The 16788-nt window shown below is 56.2% G+C and overlaps 1 protein-coding gene across 1 annotated transcript; it reads left to right on the top strand.

Annotated features, from left to right (window-relative positions):
• Positions 1-2607: 2607 nt before the first annotated feature.
• Positions 2608-16788, top strand: IGLON5 (IgLON family member 5). Its single transcript, XM_072968603.1, has 8 exons — positions 2608-2716; positions 10809-10887; positions 11560-11792; positions 13124-13243; positions 14512-14646; positions 14892-15012; positions 15612-15766; positions 16485-16788. Exons 1-8 carry the CDS (start codon positions 2638-2640, stop codon positions 16571-16573), a joined length of 1011 nt encoding a protein of 336 aa, XP_072824704.1. The 5' UTR covers positions 2608-2637; the 3' UTR covers positions 16574-16788.

The raw sequence follows: 16788 nt of genomic DNA, 5'->3' as shown, positions 1-16788 counted from the left end.
AGACTAAAAGTGAAACAACCATATGATCCAGCAATTCCACTCCTGGGCATATATTTGGAAAAAAAAATACCCCACTAATTCAAAAAGATACATGCATCTCAAAATTCATAGTAGCATTATTTTCAATATCCAAGATATGGAAGCAAGTTCAGTGTCCATCAACAGATGAATGGATAAAGAAGATTTGGTGTGTATAAATACAATGGAATACTACTCAGCCATAAAAAAGGATGAAATGTTGCCTTTTGCAACAACATGAATGGACCTGGAGGGTATTATGCTTAGTGAAATAAGTCAGACAGAGAAAGACAAATACTGTATGATCGCACTTACACGTGGAATCTAAAATATAAAACAAGCAAATGAATAGGATAAAGCAGAATCAGACTCACAGACACAGAAAACAAACTAGTGGTTACCAGCGGGGAGGGGGGAGGGTGAGGGGAGGATAGGGATAGAAGATTTAAGAGGTACAAGCCACTGTGTATAAAATAAATAAGCTACAAGGATACATCATACAGTACAGGAAATATAGCTAATGTTTTATAACTTTAAATGAAGTATAAATAAAATTCTGACTCACTATGTTGTATAACTTAAACTAATATAGTATTGTAAATCAACTCTAGCTCAATTAAACAAACAGACAAACAAAAACACAAAACCCTGCCCTAGCAAAGTGCACATTCTGGAAGTAGTGAATGAAGGGAAAGGGAGGTGGCAGGAAATAAACAAGTGAACACAGAAAATAAGGGAATGGTAAAGGCTATGGAGAAAACAAAACAGAGGTAGGCAGACAACTGTTGCATTAGGAGTGGGAGTTACTTTTTTTAACTATTTTACAATGTCATTTTTTTTAAACTGAAGTATAATTCATGTACAATATTATATGTTACAGGTATATAATATAGTGATCCATGATTTTTAAAGGTTAGGGTATAGTTATAAAATATTGGCTATACTCCCCATGTTGTACAATACATCCTTGTAGCTTATTTTATGTCTGATAATTCGTACCTCTTAATCCTCCACCTCCATCTTGCCCCTCCCCCTTCCAGGAGGGGGTGTTACTTTGGATAGTACAATAAACAAAGGCTTCTCAAAGATGAAACCTGAATGATAAGAAACTCTGTGCCAATCTGGTGAGAAGAGCATTCCAGCAGAAGGAACAGCAAGTGCAAAGGCCCTGGGGCTGGAACAAGTTTGGCTTGTTTGAGGAGCAGACAGAAGGCCAGAGCAGCTGGAGCTAAGTGAACGAGTGAGGCTGGGCAGTGGCATCAGCTGGTTTACTTGCTTGGGGCAGGTTAATCTGAAAGTGGAGACCAAGGTGGAGGCCGGGAGACCAGAGGCTTGGCTGCTATAGTCAGAGCAGTCATCCAGGGGAGACGGTGACAGCTCAGAGCAGGGTGGAGTGGGAAGAAGAGGACAGAGTAGAGCTCTGTTTTGGAGGCAGAGTCAGCTGCTCTTGAACACAGATTGGCTGCGGGGGGATTGGGAAGGAATTGAGGATTTGAGCTGGAGGTAAAACAGCCCCGAGAGATGACTTCAAAAATTCCTGCCTCCAACTGCCCCCGACATGGAGTGGGCTCAGGGATTGTCCTCTTCTTGCCTAAAACCTATATCAGGGGACATAGGGCAGGGATGCCTCACTTGGTGGGCCAGGAGGGAGGACTATACCTATTAAATGGGTGCATAGTGGGGCTGCGAGGAAAGACCTAACTGCAGGTGGCTGGGGTGCTGGGCAGAGCCAGCAGCTCCCCAGGAGCGCTCTTCTTCTCCTCAATAACCTTGAGAAATAGAGACTATTCCATCTTCCATCTTGACTGGTCCAAGGTCACACAGGCAAGTAAGGGAAAGAATGAGGAGTGGGGACTTTTTGTACCTAGACCCTGGATTGCCATCTCCCAAGGTCAGGTCCCCCATCTCTCCCCATTCTCCTGTTATCCTGAGCATGAGGGTTGGGGTGGAGGGAAGAAGTAAATTTCACCCCAGAAGTCAGTCTAATTTATGAAAGTAGATGGAGGAGCTGAACGATGACCCACAGGAAGAAGGGACTGGATGCTGTGACTCCTGGGTCTGGGGGAGATGGGGACTGAGGGACCAGAATCCAGGGTCTGAGGAGGAAGGAGCTGGAGGCCTGGACTCTTGGGTCGCAGAGAGTAGGGGGCTGGGGGAAAAGGGGGCTGGGAGGCGAGATTTCTGTGTCTGAGGGAGGATGAGATCGGGACCTGAAGCAGGAGGGAGGTGGGCTCCGGGAAGTGGCCCAGGCCCAGGGTTCCTAGGGATCCGAGGTGGGAAGCCGTGGGGACGCCCGGGATGGGAGGGGGTAGGGGCCGGGCCGCAGTAACAAAGGCCTCTCCCTCCAACAAGCAACCCCCCCTTGGCCCCGCCTCCCCGGCCCCCCGCCTCCCCTGATTGGTCGGTCTTCCTGCCCGTCAGCGCCGCCCCCTCCCCGGGTCTGCAGCAGCTCCGGCCGCCTCGTCGCGCCCCCCCAGCCCCCTCCCCCCGCCCCCGCCGCCCCCCGGGCCGGTGCAGCCGCAGGCGGGGTCCCCCTCCCCCTTCCCCTCTCCCCCCAGGCCTCGCGCGCCCCGGACCGGCCCCCCCTTTCCCCTCCCCCTTCGCGCCGCCGCTGCCGCGATGCCCCCCCCTGCGCCCGGGGCCCGGCTCCGGCTTCTCGCCGCCGCCGCCCTGGCCGGCCTGGCCGTCATCAGCCGAGGTACCGCAGCGCCGGGGGCGGGGGGACTGGTCCTGGACTCCAGGGTCCCGGGCGGGGATTGGGGGCGGGGAGGGGGGGCTGCATCTCAGGGCGGAGAAGGGGAGGCCCCCGGTCGCCGAGGTCTGGGCCCGGGGGCGGGGGCCGCATCCCCTACCTGGGAATGGGGAACTCGGACATCTGGATCCATGCCCGGGGGCGGGGGTCCCCGTCCTGGGGCCTGAGCCTGGGCCTAGGAGCGGAGGTCTGCTTCTCCGGGCAGGAGAGACAGGGTCGTGGACCCCTGGTCCCGGCGTGGGGGGCGGGAGGCTGCGGCTCCGGGTCGGGGAGGGAGACGCGAAAGTAAGGGTCTCTGAGCAGGATCTCTGAACTGAGTTGGGGGGAGATAGGGGAGCTGCCCCGTCCGGGGTCTTCATCTCTACGAGGAGAGGGTCCCCTTGGGGGTCCTGGCCTGAGGGCTGGGGTAGGCGCTTCTGAGCAGAGGTGGGGGGGTGGTATCTTCCCAGGATCAGTAAGAGGAGGGGGCAGAGGTGTCTTGGACCTACGTCCCAGGGCCAGGAAAAGAAGGGGGTGGGGTCTGGTTTCCCACCTGGTAAGGGGCTGAAGTCCCCAGCTGCGTCGTCTAGGTTGGAAGAAAGTGTTAGTGTTTGGAGTGTTGCCGTTATGTGTGGGAGAATGAAAGAAGGCAAGAAGTTGGGGTGCTGGGCTGGGGACTCAGACATAGAACGCTCTGGCTGAATATTTGGTTTGGGGCAGGATGGAGGGTGAGAGACGGGGGCTGATTGAGAAGGGAGGAAAGGAAAGGGTTAACATGGGATCAGAGGGTTAATCTCAGCCCTCCCAGTGGGGAAGGGGGCCTGGGAGCTGGTCTCCACAGAGCAGGAAGAGGAGAATGGAAAGTGGGGGGCTCAGGTGGTGAACCTGGCAGTCTCTGTTAATAGGATGTAGAACTAGATCTCGGATCTCCCCATCGGGCTGGCATCCTGGGGTCCAGGAGATGCTCCTTAAGGAGGGGAGGGGACAGCAAGAAGGCAGGAGGCAGGGAACAGAGCTAATTCAAGGCTTCTGGAGGATCCCCCCAGGCCCTGCCCTAACACAAGATCACAGAGTCAGGGACACACCATCGAGACAGTCTCAGCCAGACAGCCACTCTCAGCTTCCCGCCCACACACAGCAGTCAGGCATAGCCATATAAACACCCATCACCAAGTCCGACCTGGAGCCAGCCACACCTGCAGCCGCCCACAGTCGCACACACTCAGCCCAGTGTAGGTAGGATGCTGGGCCGGGCCACAGAGGGCCGGAGGGTCCCTACCTCACTGGTGCAGAGGTCTGAGGAACCCTCCCACATGACCTGTCTGAATCACTGTCTGACTTTCTACCAACCTGTCTGTATCTCTCTATCACTTGCCTGTTTAAGTCTTTCTCAAGTCTCAGCCATTTCTGGGGTTCCCTAGCCCTGGGTGACATCCTATTTGTCTCTGTCTTTGGTCCCTGTCTGTCCCTCCCTGCTGGGCTCAGCACATCTGTCCCTCCCTCCCTGACTCTGTAAGTGTTCCTCCTTGTCACACCACGTGTCTCTTAGGGGAGCCAAGAGGTGGTCTGTGACCTAGGTCAAGTCCTTTCCCACCCCCGGACCTTTTGTCCCCCATCTGAGAACTGCATGCAAGAGGGATGGGACAGGGGTGAACAAAGACAGGATTAGGATGGCAGAAAGATAACCCACCACCCACTGACTGTTAGGGCTGCCTGAGAAAAAGCCCGTGGAGGAGGTACCAGATTGCCTCTCTTCCCGTTGATTCATTTGATGTGTTCCACATTAGGGGGGGAATGCACACAGGTGAACCAGCCACGTCAGGTCTGCGCGAGAGCAAACCCCACCGCGTCCCACCCCCACCCTCCCCAAACCCACTGTCACAAGAGAGAGAGAGAGCGAGGGGTTCACAGCCGGGAGCACGGCCTCCCCAGCCTTCTCTCACTCACACAGTCAGACACGCAGAGTTCAACATCTGTGAGGGGGTTGTTGGTGTATTTCCCAAGATAGAAACAAAATAAAGCCATTTCCCTGCCACTGGCTTTTTTCCCACTTAAACTCTACCTCCCCGGCATCTGTAGAGATTGTTCTAGCTTTACTTTTTTTTTTTCTAAATTCTTTATGCCCACGCACATACACACACACACACACCTATATATATCCACTTACAAAAGTCACTGCAGCAGGGGATTTGGGGGCAGTTCCTCTGTCGTGTTAGACGGAGTGGGGGCAGAGTGAGCTGGGCATGGGGACCGGCTGCCCCCGCCAGGCACCCGATTTGCCTGGACTGAGGACTCTGCCTCACTGTGGGCTCATTTAACACGTATTTACTGAGCACACAGTCGCTGTTCCAGGCACTGGGGATCTATAAACACAGCAGTGAGGGAGCCAGATGAACTCCCTGCCCTCACGGAGTTTACGTTCTAGTGGGATGGAGAGAGATCAAACTAGAACAAAACCTAACAACAAGCAAGTAGGTAAACAGGTAATTTCAGAGAAGATATGTAACGCCGAGAACGTGAGAATGACTCGGCAGACGGGTTGGCCTTGTGAGCGCAGGTGGTGTCTGAACAGCTGAGTGGAGGTCAGACCAAGAGGGGAGACATTGGCCTTGGAAAGATCCCAAGGGAACGGCAGAGGCAAAGGCCCTGAGGTGGCAACCAGCAAGAAGGAATGGCCAGCGTGTGGAAAGTTCCAGGATTCTAGGCTTAGCATCCTGATTCCGGGCGTCCGGGATAAGAAGGACTTACGAGGTCAGCAAAGAGGAAGAGGGGTCTGGGGGTTCCTCAGTGGGAGTTAGACCAGGCCCGGCCCCTTCTCACAGCCCTTCTAAGCCAGAGCCACACGCACCCCCCAATCCCCCTCCATCCAGTGACACTTCCACCCCCAGCTCCCTGAGCGCCCGCCACTGGCTCAGACACATTTTCCATCTGTGGGTTCTAGGGTGGTGGAATCCAAGCACTCCCCACCCCATTGGAGGGTCCCAGCTTTGCCTGAGTTCCTTTGAGGGGCGTCCTTGTCTACGACTCAGGGTCACTCAGGTGGCTAGAAATCCCCTCCTCTCAAGAGAAGGAAACTCACCCACTGCGACCTTCAGTCCTTGGTTTATCGAACAGGTGTGAGGGCTGCCAGTCTGAACTGGCAGAGACCCAGGTGGTCCCTCCAGTCACCACTGGATCTCCCCCCCACCCCTGCCCACAGCCTGCCACCTGCCACATAACTGGCCAATCAGCCAACACACAGAGCTGTTTGAACCCATTGCTTGGGTGACTTTTCATCCTCCACGATGACTGTCCCTGGTTTACAGGTGGGGAAACTGAGTCCCAGTGAGGGGGAGTAACTTGTGCAACTTGGCAGCCCAGCTGGGGTTTGAACCCAGGCAGCCCGGCTCCCCGGGTCATTCTTTTCACAGCCTGCTTCTGCTGGCTTGGCGGTGGGCGCAGCAGATGCTAATGGGGCATCTGTACGGGAGTCGGCGACTCAGGGGTGGGTGCTGGGCAGAGAGCAACCCACAACCCGGACCTGCCTTGCTCTCCCTCTCCCCCCAGCCCCCGGGGACCAACACCGAATCAGGGATAACTATAGCTGTTTCTTTAAAAAGAAGGTGCTGTTAGGATCAGCTAGCATTTACTGGACCCTTTCTGCATGCTAAGCACTGAGCTAAATGTTTTGTTTGCATGTTCTCCTGGAATCCCTGACAAAGACCCTCAGAGGGAAGAGCTATTACTTTTCTCCTTTCTGCAATACAGTTGGGGAAACTGAGGCTCAGACTGGCTGGAGATCACCCTGCTGGGAAAGGGTGGGGCAGATGTTTAATCTCTCAGCCTAGGCTTCTCAGGGCTTTCTCATCCAGTCTCTAGAGACCATCAATTACTTCTACAAACAGTTCCCTGCTCAGAGCTAAGCCCAGCTTTGGGGGACACAGCCAAGACTCCAGGCCCTCGGGGAGCTCCTGATCAGGTAGAGGAGACACCCTGGACACTGTCCCAGCTGAGTCAGAGGGTACCTAGTAGAGAAAGCGGAGACTCTGTCTTGAACAGTACTCCTGGAGGAGGGGGCATTTGATTTGGGGTTTTGAAGAATGAGTAGGAGCTCAAGAGTTGCAGAAGCATGTTGTAGGCACCCATTTACATCCATTCAAGGAATATTTCCCAAGGCCTTCCGGGCCAGGCCCTGTGGTTGGAGATGCTGGAGACACAGACCTGAGTCAGAGCCAGGCTCTGCCCTCAAGAAACTTATAGTCAGATGGGGAGACAAACACAGATAGTCAACACAGTGTGATCAGAGCTCTAATGGAGGTAGTTCAGGCATTGTGGGAACACAGACCAGGGATGGAGGTTATAGGGAGCCAGAGTTTTCCAAGCAGAATTCCTACGGAATGCACTTCATGTGCACTAGCTTGTTTATTTATACATTAAACACCTCTTGAGGCCACCTGTGGGCCAAGCCTTGAGCCCAGTGATGCTGGGACTCAGACGTGGGTCACACCCAAGCCCCACCCTGAGAGGATCCCATCTGGTGAGGGAAGCCAACCTGGACACAACCCATGGTAATTGGGACTGAGACAGAGGGAGGGGCCGGGCCCAGGGGCAGAGAGGGTGATGTAATGGCTAACCTGACCCCTGCTCCATTTACTGAAGCCCAGAGAGGGGAAGGGACTTACCCAGGGTCACACAGCCCAGACAGTCCTCCTGATCTTGATGTGTAGTAACTGTGCGAGAGACATGCAGACCCACGACATCCAAATTTATAGACACACAGACCAGGAATCAAAAACCCACTTGAGATAACTTCATCACTCATCTCCTGAGACTGCCCTCAGCCAGGGCCCAGCTGGGTGTGCTGGGGACACAGATGGTCTGAGCCTGGCCCTGCCCTGGAGGAGCAGGTGGGGGAGGCAGACGACTCTGATCCACGGTGCCCTGGGAGCAGAGTGGCAGCGCATATGAGCTCATACAGGCCGCCTCTCCTCTCCGCCACATGTGCATCAGGGGAGGGGAGGCAGGAAAGCGATGCCAGGCTGAGGGGCTGGGACTTCAACCTGAAGGCAGTGGGGAGCCACTGGAGGGGCAGGGCCCGCTTTGAGTGTTGGAGAGGTTCCCTGGCAAGGAGTGTGTGTCTGTCTGTCTTGGCTGTTTTTCTGTCTGTTGGGACATATGATTAAGATCCTACCTGCCTCTGTGAGGTCGACACCCCACCCCAGGGCCCTAGGCTGAGCTCGAGAGCCCCGGGTTCTGCCCTGAAGCTTTGAGGGGCACCTTGAACAGCTCCCTCTTCAGCCCCAGACTGGGGTCATTCCCCTTAACCTTGGACAGTGGCTGTCACAGGGCTGGTGGGGAGACAGGCGGGGCAAGGTGGGGCTGGTGGTGATTTTGCCCCCTAGGAGGTATCTGGCAATGTCGGGGGCGGGGAGGTAATTAGGTTTATTTATTTATTTACTTATTTATTTTAATGGAGGCACTGGGGATTGCACCCAGGACCTCGTGAATGCTAAGCACGCCCTCTACCACGCAGCTATACCCTTCCTCCTGTCCAGAGGCATTTTTGGTTGGGGGAGCTACTGGCATCTAGAGGGTGGAGGCCATGGATGCTGCCGAACATCCTAACACTGCACAAGACGACCCCACAAAGTAGAATCACCCGGCCCCAAGTGTCAGTGGTGCAGAGATGGAGAAACCTTGGTCTGGGATGTGTGTGACCAAGAGTATGACAAATACTGTGGGGCGTGTGTGTATGTGTCTGTGCATGTGGCTATGGCTGTGTGTGATCTGATCGTCGGTGACAGCATGCCTGCATGCGCCGGATTCTTGGCCCAGGGCGGCGGCCCCTTTGTATTTGAGAGGCTCTGCCCCTGTCACTGTTCCATTACACAACCTGGAGCTTCCTGCATGACTTTCCAGAGGGAGGGGGTGGGGACGAGTATGGCTCCTGGGCTGGTAGTGTCACTGTGACTGATTAGGCCAACGTGTGTGTGCGTGCGCGTAACCGTGTGTAGACTTTGCACCTGCGCGTGGGGGGCTGCTGGTGTCCGTGTAACCGTGTGGATCGGTTATATATGGTGGGTCGAGTCAGGATGCAATGGCGGCTGGGCCCAGAGCTGCCCCTCCTGTGGCTGACAGGAGTGCTTCTGGGAGAGAGCTGTCCTTTCTCACTGACCTTCTGCTGGGTGTGTGTCTCCGGCTGTGCGCCTCGGCGTGTGTGCTCCTGTCCCTCCCAGCAGGCCCTACCCGGTTCCTGTGACTGCTCGTGGGACTGTTTTCTGACCCTGGGGCTGGCTCAGTGCATCTTTCCGGGACCCTAGTGACTCTGTGTGTGTGTGTCTGTCTGTCCCCTGGACGTCCCCTCCTGTTACCGGGGTGTGTGTGGCACACACCCGCCCCACCTCCGCACAGCGCAGGGAGAGCTAGTCCCTTCCCTCCCTCCAGGGCTCTTCAAAGCGCAGGAGGGACTCCGGCCCCCGGCTGCAGGGCCCGGCCCCCAATCCCAGGGCCCGGCGAGCCCACTGCACTGGCTCTGCCCCCGCCCCGTCCTGTGGAGCTGCTGATGGAGAGGGCCTCCGGGAGTCATTGGGGCGGCACGGGCAATTAATTCATTAGATTAATTAGCTCCTCATCCTGGGGCGGGGCACCAGGGCAGCCCTGGATGGGGCCCTCCCTCCCCAGGCACCCAAGGTCACCTGGCCTCTGCAGCCTCTCCCCCTCCTGGTGCTGTCTCCATCCGCTGCCTCTGCGTGCCCAGCCCCCACTCCCTGGCCCCGGTCCAGCCGCTGGCCACGGTCCACAGAGAGATGAATGGGTGGGGGTGGGGGCTCTGCCGGGCGCTGGGGCGCGCAGGCAGGCGTGGGCAGGCGCCCGCCAGAGAGTGCCCCGCTGGGCATGGGCACTCCGGGGTGTCTGCGTAGACGCGGGGGGCTGCGGAGGCTTGCGTGCGGCTGTACACCAGGCCCAAGGGCAGACTGTGCGTCTGTGATAGACGTGTGTCTGCGTGGATGTACGCAGACATCTGTGTTCCTGCGCGTGTTTGCATACGCGTGTCTGTAGGTCTGTGTAGACATACGTGGGTGTTGAGTATCTGCGAGCCGCTGGCGCTGCGTGTCTTTCCATGTATTTCTGAATTCAGGCGTGTACATGTGTGTGCTGAGTGCACGTGTCTGTTACACACGTACATGTGTCTGTGTACATAGGTACCTGCATACCCATGAGTCTGAATACATAGACGGGCGCCCGTTTACGTGTGTATCTGTGCGTGTGTACGTGTGTATCTTCATATGTGCACCTATCTGTAGATTTAAATTTTTTTTTTTTATTTTAAGTGGGAGAGGTAATTTGGTTTATTTATTTGTTAATGGAGGTACTGGGAGGAACCCCAAGACCTGGTCCATGCTAAGCATGCGCTCTACCACTGAGCCCTGCCCTCCTCCCCATCGTGGATTCTTGAATCTGTGTGTGTGTGTGTGTGTGTCTGTACACTACTTGTGAACATGTCTGTGTGTGCCCGTGTGTTCCCATGTGTGGGTGTGTCAGTGTCCATGTGGATCTGTGTGTGTGGATCTGTGTGCATTTGTGCCTATGCATTTCTGTAATTATGAATCTGTGCATCCGTCGGTGTGGGTGTCTGTACGCAGCCTCTGTGAATGCGTGCATTGAGTACTGGTGCCCGTGTGTCAGTGCGCACACACACTTGTGCTTGTGTGCTGGGGTTGGCTGTCGTCTCCATGTCTCTGGAGGAATGTAGGTTTGTGTGTCTGGGCGGTGTGGGCTTGTGGGAAGGTACTGATTGCATGTGTTGGTTCTGAGTGTGTCTGCTGTGGGCATCTCTGGAAGCATCAGTGAGGGAGGATATAGCTCAGTGGCAGAGCGCATGCTTAGCATGCCCGAGGTCCTGGGTTCAATCCCCAGTCTCTCCATCAAAAAGAATTAATTAATTAATTAATAAACTTAATTACCTCCCCCCCCAAAAAAAACAGAAAGAGAAACATCAGTGAACATGTGTGCCAGTGTGTGTGTGTGTGTGTGTGTACGTGTACTGTCCCTGCTGAGCTGAGCCACTCCCCTTCTGCAGGGCTGCTCTCCCAGAGCCTGGAGTTCAGCTCCCCAGCAGACAACTACACGGTGTGTGAAGGTGACAACGCCACCCTCAGGTACGGGACTCGGAGGGGGTTGCCCCCTCACCTTTCTTAGGGGGAAATGGTCCTGACTTGCAGGCACAGCCCATACCTCCCCCATCAGGAGAGAGGCCACTGGGGCAGAAACTCTGGGCCCAGCTCCACCCATGGGCCTCAGTGTCCCCATCTGTCAAATGGGCAGGGGAATGGTCGCCACCGAGTGAGTTGTTGTGAAGATTCAAGTCTATGCACACACCCTGAGCTCAGACAGCGTGGCCCACTGTGACCATTTAGTCAGTGAGAGCCAGGATCATGTTGTCCCAGGCTCGGTCCCTCCCCACTCTGGGTCCCTGTCCCCCCCTTTCTGGGTCTCTGTCCTTCTGTCTCTGGGTTCGTCATCACTCTGCATCTCTGTCCCTCTCCCCCAGACTTTCTCTCCCCTCTCTTCTCTGACACACAACAATCACTCAATAACCATCAGCTGCTATTCTGTTGTACACTTGAGCTCACAACTGTCCATCTCTGAGGTTCAGTTTGCCCACCTGGAAAGTGGGCACAGTCACCCTTGCCTTCGAGGACTGCTGTGGGAACTGGAGATGTGACAGGCCTTCCTCTCCCCCAACTCCAAGCCCCTGAGATGGGGGACCCTGGAGGGCCAGGCAGGTGTGGGTGAGGGAAGAACCGCCCTGCCCTCGTCCTCCCTGCCAGCTGCTTCATCGATGAGCATGTGACCCGAGTGGCCTGGCTGAACCGCTCCAACATCCTGTACGCGGGCAACGATCGCTGGACCAGTGACCCACGGGTGCGGCTGCTCACCAACACGCCGGAGGAGTTCTCCATCCTCATCACCCAGGTGGGGCTGGGCGATGAGGGCCTCTACACCTGCTCCTTCCAGACCCGCCACCAGCCGTACACCACTCAGGTCTACCTCATCGTCCACGGTGAGCCCTCGGCTGGGGTCCCAGGGAGGCGGGGAGGGGAAAGCAGGTGGCAGATGCAGGGGAGAGGGGACCCTCATGTCCTCGCAGATCCCAGGGATGCAGCCGTGGGAAGGCAGACACACATCCTCCTTCACAGATTTCAGCCAAGCAGAGGGAGGGGAAGTCATGGACAGCTTCTAGTGCAGGAGAGCGATGGGGGCGAGGGGGCATGCGGAGGAAGACCACATCCATTCTCTCAGCCCTGTTTATTGAGTACCTACTATGTGCAGGCATTGCTCCACGCACTGGGGACAGAGAAGGAGCCAGACAGGCTGTCGCTGCCCCTCTGGAGGTGTCTTTTCAAGGAGAGGTGGCTTCCCAGACATAATGTCTGAGCCGAGACCTTCAGCTGGGTGCAGGGCTGGTCCCAGAAAAGGAACAGCACGTGCGGGACCGGATGCAGCAGAATTCAGAGCAGGAGAGGTGGGGCTGGAGAGATCTACGGAGGGGGCAGGAGGCTGCTTCGCATGGCATCAGAGGTGGTCTGGAGGACAGGGAGCGCTTGGAGAGACAGGACCCCAGAGACAGCCCAGCAGGGCCATGACCAGCCCTGACTTGGGAGCCAGATCCCCTGGTTTCTAACCTCGCCGCTGCCACCCACCGGCTGAGGGACCTTGAGCAAGCCGGACTGACTCAGACGCCTCATCTGCAAAACAGAGATGACGTTGTCATGTATCAAATCCAAGACATCGTCAATTGGAAGGGGCACCTTTATTTTATACCCTGCTGGAAGAGGGGAAAGAAACCTGCCTATTAAATTCTGGTGTCCTACCTCGTAAGGCCTTCCTGATGGCAGAAATCTTCAAATGGGACAGGGGGTCAAGGTGGAGAACGCCCCCCTGTGTTAGAATTGATGAATATAGCAATGTCTACCCCAGAGGGGTGGTTTAACAAGTTAATCTTTGTAAAACACTTAGAACAGGGTGAGCTTACACCCAGAAGCAGAATATAAGCATTAATTAAATAAATTAATTTTAGTGATTTTCTTAAAAAATAATAATTAATACATAAATGCAAATAGAGACTGGAAAGGAGGACTTCAGGCCAGAAGATAGAAGAGTGAAACCAAGTTAGGAGGACGGTGGAGAAAGACAAGAGACTGAGAAAGAGAGAGGAAAACACGGGAGCAGCAGCTGGAGAAGGAGCCAGGCCCAGAGGGAAGGGAGGACACAGAGGGAATCTTACAGAAAGACAGGAAATGTCGGGGACTCCCGGGTCTGAGGGAGGAGGGGCTGGGGCCTGGATCCTGGGTCCCAGGGCCCACACCTAGCCTTCACTCACCTTCCCTGCAGTCCCCGCCCGCATCGTGAATATCTCTTCGCCCGTGACGGTGAATGAGGGGAGCAACGTGAACCTGCTCTGCCTGGCTGTGGGGCGGCCGGAGCCCACAGTCACCTGGAGGCAGCTCCGAGGTGAGGACCCCACCCCTGGCCGAGAGCCCCTTCCCCTTCTCCACCAGCTGGGCCCCCAGTTATCCCTCTCTCTTGATCCCTCCCCAACTCTGGTGACGATGGGTTTTCTCCTCCCACCCTGGTCCTGTTATTTCACCCGCAGCCCCCCAGAACCTTAGAGCCGTCCCCACTTGCCATCCCAGGCCTGGATGATTTCCTCCAAATCACCTGCGAGATCCCAGCTTGCCACGCATCCCTGTCCCCAGTATCTCCAGTCTCTTCACCAGTTCACAGGATTCTCCTGGACTCAGACCCCTACCTACTAGGTGGCCAGAGCCTACAGCCCCGGCCCACGGTCTCCTCTCCTGTTCACATCACTACACCTCTACTGGATGCCTTTAGAGCAGCAGTTCTCAAAGTGTGGTCCCCAGACTGGCATCACCTGGAAATCTGCCGGAAATGCACTTCTTGGGCCCATCCCCGGCTTAATGAGTCAGAACCCCACCACAACCACCACAATCTGTTTTAGTAAGCCCTTTGAATAGTTCTTATGGTACAGCTGAGAACCACAGCTGTCCCAAAACAGTGCCATCATCCATCGCCCCTTTTACCTGGATCTCCACCACTAGTTCCCAGATCCCTAAATCCTCACTCACAGGGTCTTTGGAGACCAACCGTGCCAATCACTAGATCCTCTGGGACCCAGAACCCAATAACTAGGTTTCAGATCCCTGGATCCTCGCCTACTGGTTCATGTAAGCCCCACAGTTCTGGTCTTGATATCCTGGTTCCCTGGATGCTCTGAGTCTCGAAGGGTCATCTGAGCCAGTGCTCTGGCATAAGACCCCAGATATCTGGATTGCTGTCCCCAGTCACCAGATCCTGATTCCTTGGACCCCTAGAGCTAGATCACAGAACTCTACAGCCTCCCCCATTGGGTCTGTATTTTCTGGATCTTTCTGAGCTTCAAGATCCTAGGATCCTCCCCACTGGGTCCTGTGAGCCCCATGATCTGAGTTATGGACTCCCAGATCACTGAATCCCCTGAGCTCCCCAAGTTCTATGACCATCACCATTGGGTTCTAGTTACTTGGCCCCAGATCCTCACACCCTGCCCCACCCCTACCAGGAGATCCTGGGCCCCGCTAGCCCCCTCCCTACTCCTACTGAGCCGGGCACTCCAGGCCCTGCGGTGTCCGCCCCGCTGATGTGTGTCCGTGTTGTGCCCGTGTTGTCCCGTGTTAAGTGTTTGTGTCTGGCCCCGCCCCTCCCCTTCCCTCCCTCAACAGACGGCTTCACCTCCGAGGGGGAGATCCTTGAGATTTCCGACATCCAAAGGGGCCAAGCTGGAGAATACGAGTGCGTGACTCACAACGGGGTGAACTCTGCACCGGACAGTCGCCGCGTGCTGGTCACAGTCAACTGTGAGGCCCCCTCCATCCCACCCCCGGGCACTGGGCACCAAAGGAAGGGTGGGCCCTGGGTCCCTGGGGATGAAGGATATGAGAGAGAAGGAAGGGGGTGGGGTGGGTCTAAGGGAGGAAAGGGTCTGGCCTAAGGAGGGGGTTGGAGATCTGGACTCCTGGGAAAGACGGAGGAGGGGAATGGGGGCGGGGCCTTTTCGTCCCCACTGGGCTAGGAGAATTCGGTGACCCTGGTCCCCCTCCAGATCCTCCGACCATCACGGACGTGACCAGCGCCCGAACGGCCCTAGGCCGGGCCGCCCTCTTGCGCTGCGAAGCCATGGCGGTGCCTCCAGCGGATTTCCAGTGGTACAAGGATGACCGACTGTGAGGACAGCACCGGGGCGGGCCGTGGGGATGGTGGTGGTGGGGTCCTCAGTTCTTTGGACTGCAGGGAATGGGGCAGAGGAAGCAGAGTACTGGGTCCTGAGACCTGGGGGTCTAGTTTCTAGGTCTTGGGGTCCACTGGGCACCGGGAGACTGGGGTGACTTACTAAAAATTTGGGGTCCCAAGATGATAAATGTTGGAGCCCAGTCTCCTCCGGCTATTCAGGAAGGTCTGGGGTCAGGGGTTGCTGTTGAGGATCTGGCCGAGAAGCTTTAGGGGACCCTTGGGACCCGGGTCCAGCGTGGCCTGGGAACCCCTAGACCTAGAGGTTGGGGGGGTCACACACTGGGAGAGTCCAATGTCCCTGAGGGGCAGTGGTGCCTGGAGAGGGGCGTCGGTGGGAGTGGCCCGGGATCCATGGGGAGCTAGAACAGGAGGCTAGAGATCGCTGGGGTAGGGTACAGAATGCAGGGTCTTCAGGGAATCGGGAATTGGGGAGCCTGATGGTCGCGGATGCGGGTGCAGGGCTGGTCTCTCCGCCTCGAGTGGGTCCCAGGCCGGGTCCTGCGGCCTGGTCCCTGACCCGGGTCCCTGGCAGGCTGAGCAGTGGCACGGCCGAGGGCCTGAAGGTGCAGACGGAGCGCACCCGCTCGATGCTTCTCTTCGCCAACGTGAGCGCCCGGCATTACGGCAACTACACGTGTCGCGCAGCCAACCGGCTGGGAATGTCCAGCGCCTCCATGCGGCTCCTGCGTGCGTCCCTGAGCGGCGGGCGGGGCGGGGCCTGGGCGGCGTGGGCGGGGCGGGAGCTGAATGGGCGGGGCCAGGGAGGTGGAGATGCCGAGACCGCCCCGAGAATGTCCTCGAACTTAGGAAAGAGACGCGTGCTGAGACTCAGAAGCAGTGCGACTGAGCAAGAAGCCTATCCCTCTACTGATATTCACTAAGCGCCCACCTAGGGCTGGGCGTTGGGTACTAGGGACCCAGCAATGCACAAAAGAGGCGAGCTCTGGGGACTCGCAGAGCTTGCTGTCCAGCAGCAGTAGAACAGCAATAAACAAGTAGACACAAATAAAATTAAAAGCAAACAAATGTATAAACACGTAAATAAGCAAAAATAATTTTAAATATCCATAAGGGCTACGAAGAAAATAAGTAATAGGATTGGGGGTGGTAGCATTAGATCAGATCATCAGAGAAAGCTTCCTGGAGGGGCTGATATCTGAACTGAGATCTCAATGGTCAGAGGAAGCCAGTCCTACCAAGATCTGCGGGAGGAGGTCTGCGGGCAGAGGGAACAGGGATCACAGATGCTAAGACTGAAACACCGAGTGAAAGCCCAGAAAGTTCCCTAGGAGGCAGCCTCAGACAAGACCCTCCGAGACCAAAGCAGAGACAAGACTCCTGGGAGAGACAAACATGGGGTTTCCCCTCTCCGGGCCTCCTCCCCTGATCCTCTTTCTCCCCCCAGGCCCAGGATCCCTGGAGAACTCGGCCCCGAGGCCCCCAGGGCCCCTGATCCTCCTCTCCGCCCTGGGCTGGCTGTGGTGGAGGATGTAGGGAGAATCGGTGCAGCTCGCCTCCCCCTGCGGGGGGCCTGCGGCCGAGAGCGAGAGGAAAAGGGGGAACAAGCGCTGTGGGTCTCGACGAAACAGAAGAGCTCTCGGCCACCGAGGAAGAAGAGAGGAAGAGGAAGAGGAAGGGGAGGAGGAAAGATCTTTAGAGAACCCATCACTGTGAGGGATAACGCAAAATTATGCATCTTTCTACAGCCA

This window comes from Vicugna pacos, chromosome 9 (assembly GCF_048564905.1).
Source record: "Vicugna pacos chromosome 9, VicPac4, whole genome shotgun sequence".
NCBI classification, from domain to species: domain Eukaryota; kingdom Metazoa; phylum Chordata; class Mammalia; order Artiodactyla; family Camelidae; genus Vicugna; species Vicugna pacos.
Note: the sequence above shows the minus strand (reverse complement) of the source record. Positions and strands in the feature narration are given on the sequence as shown.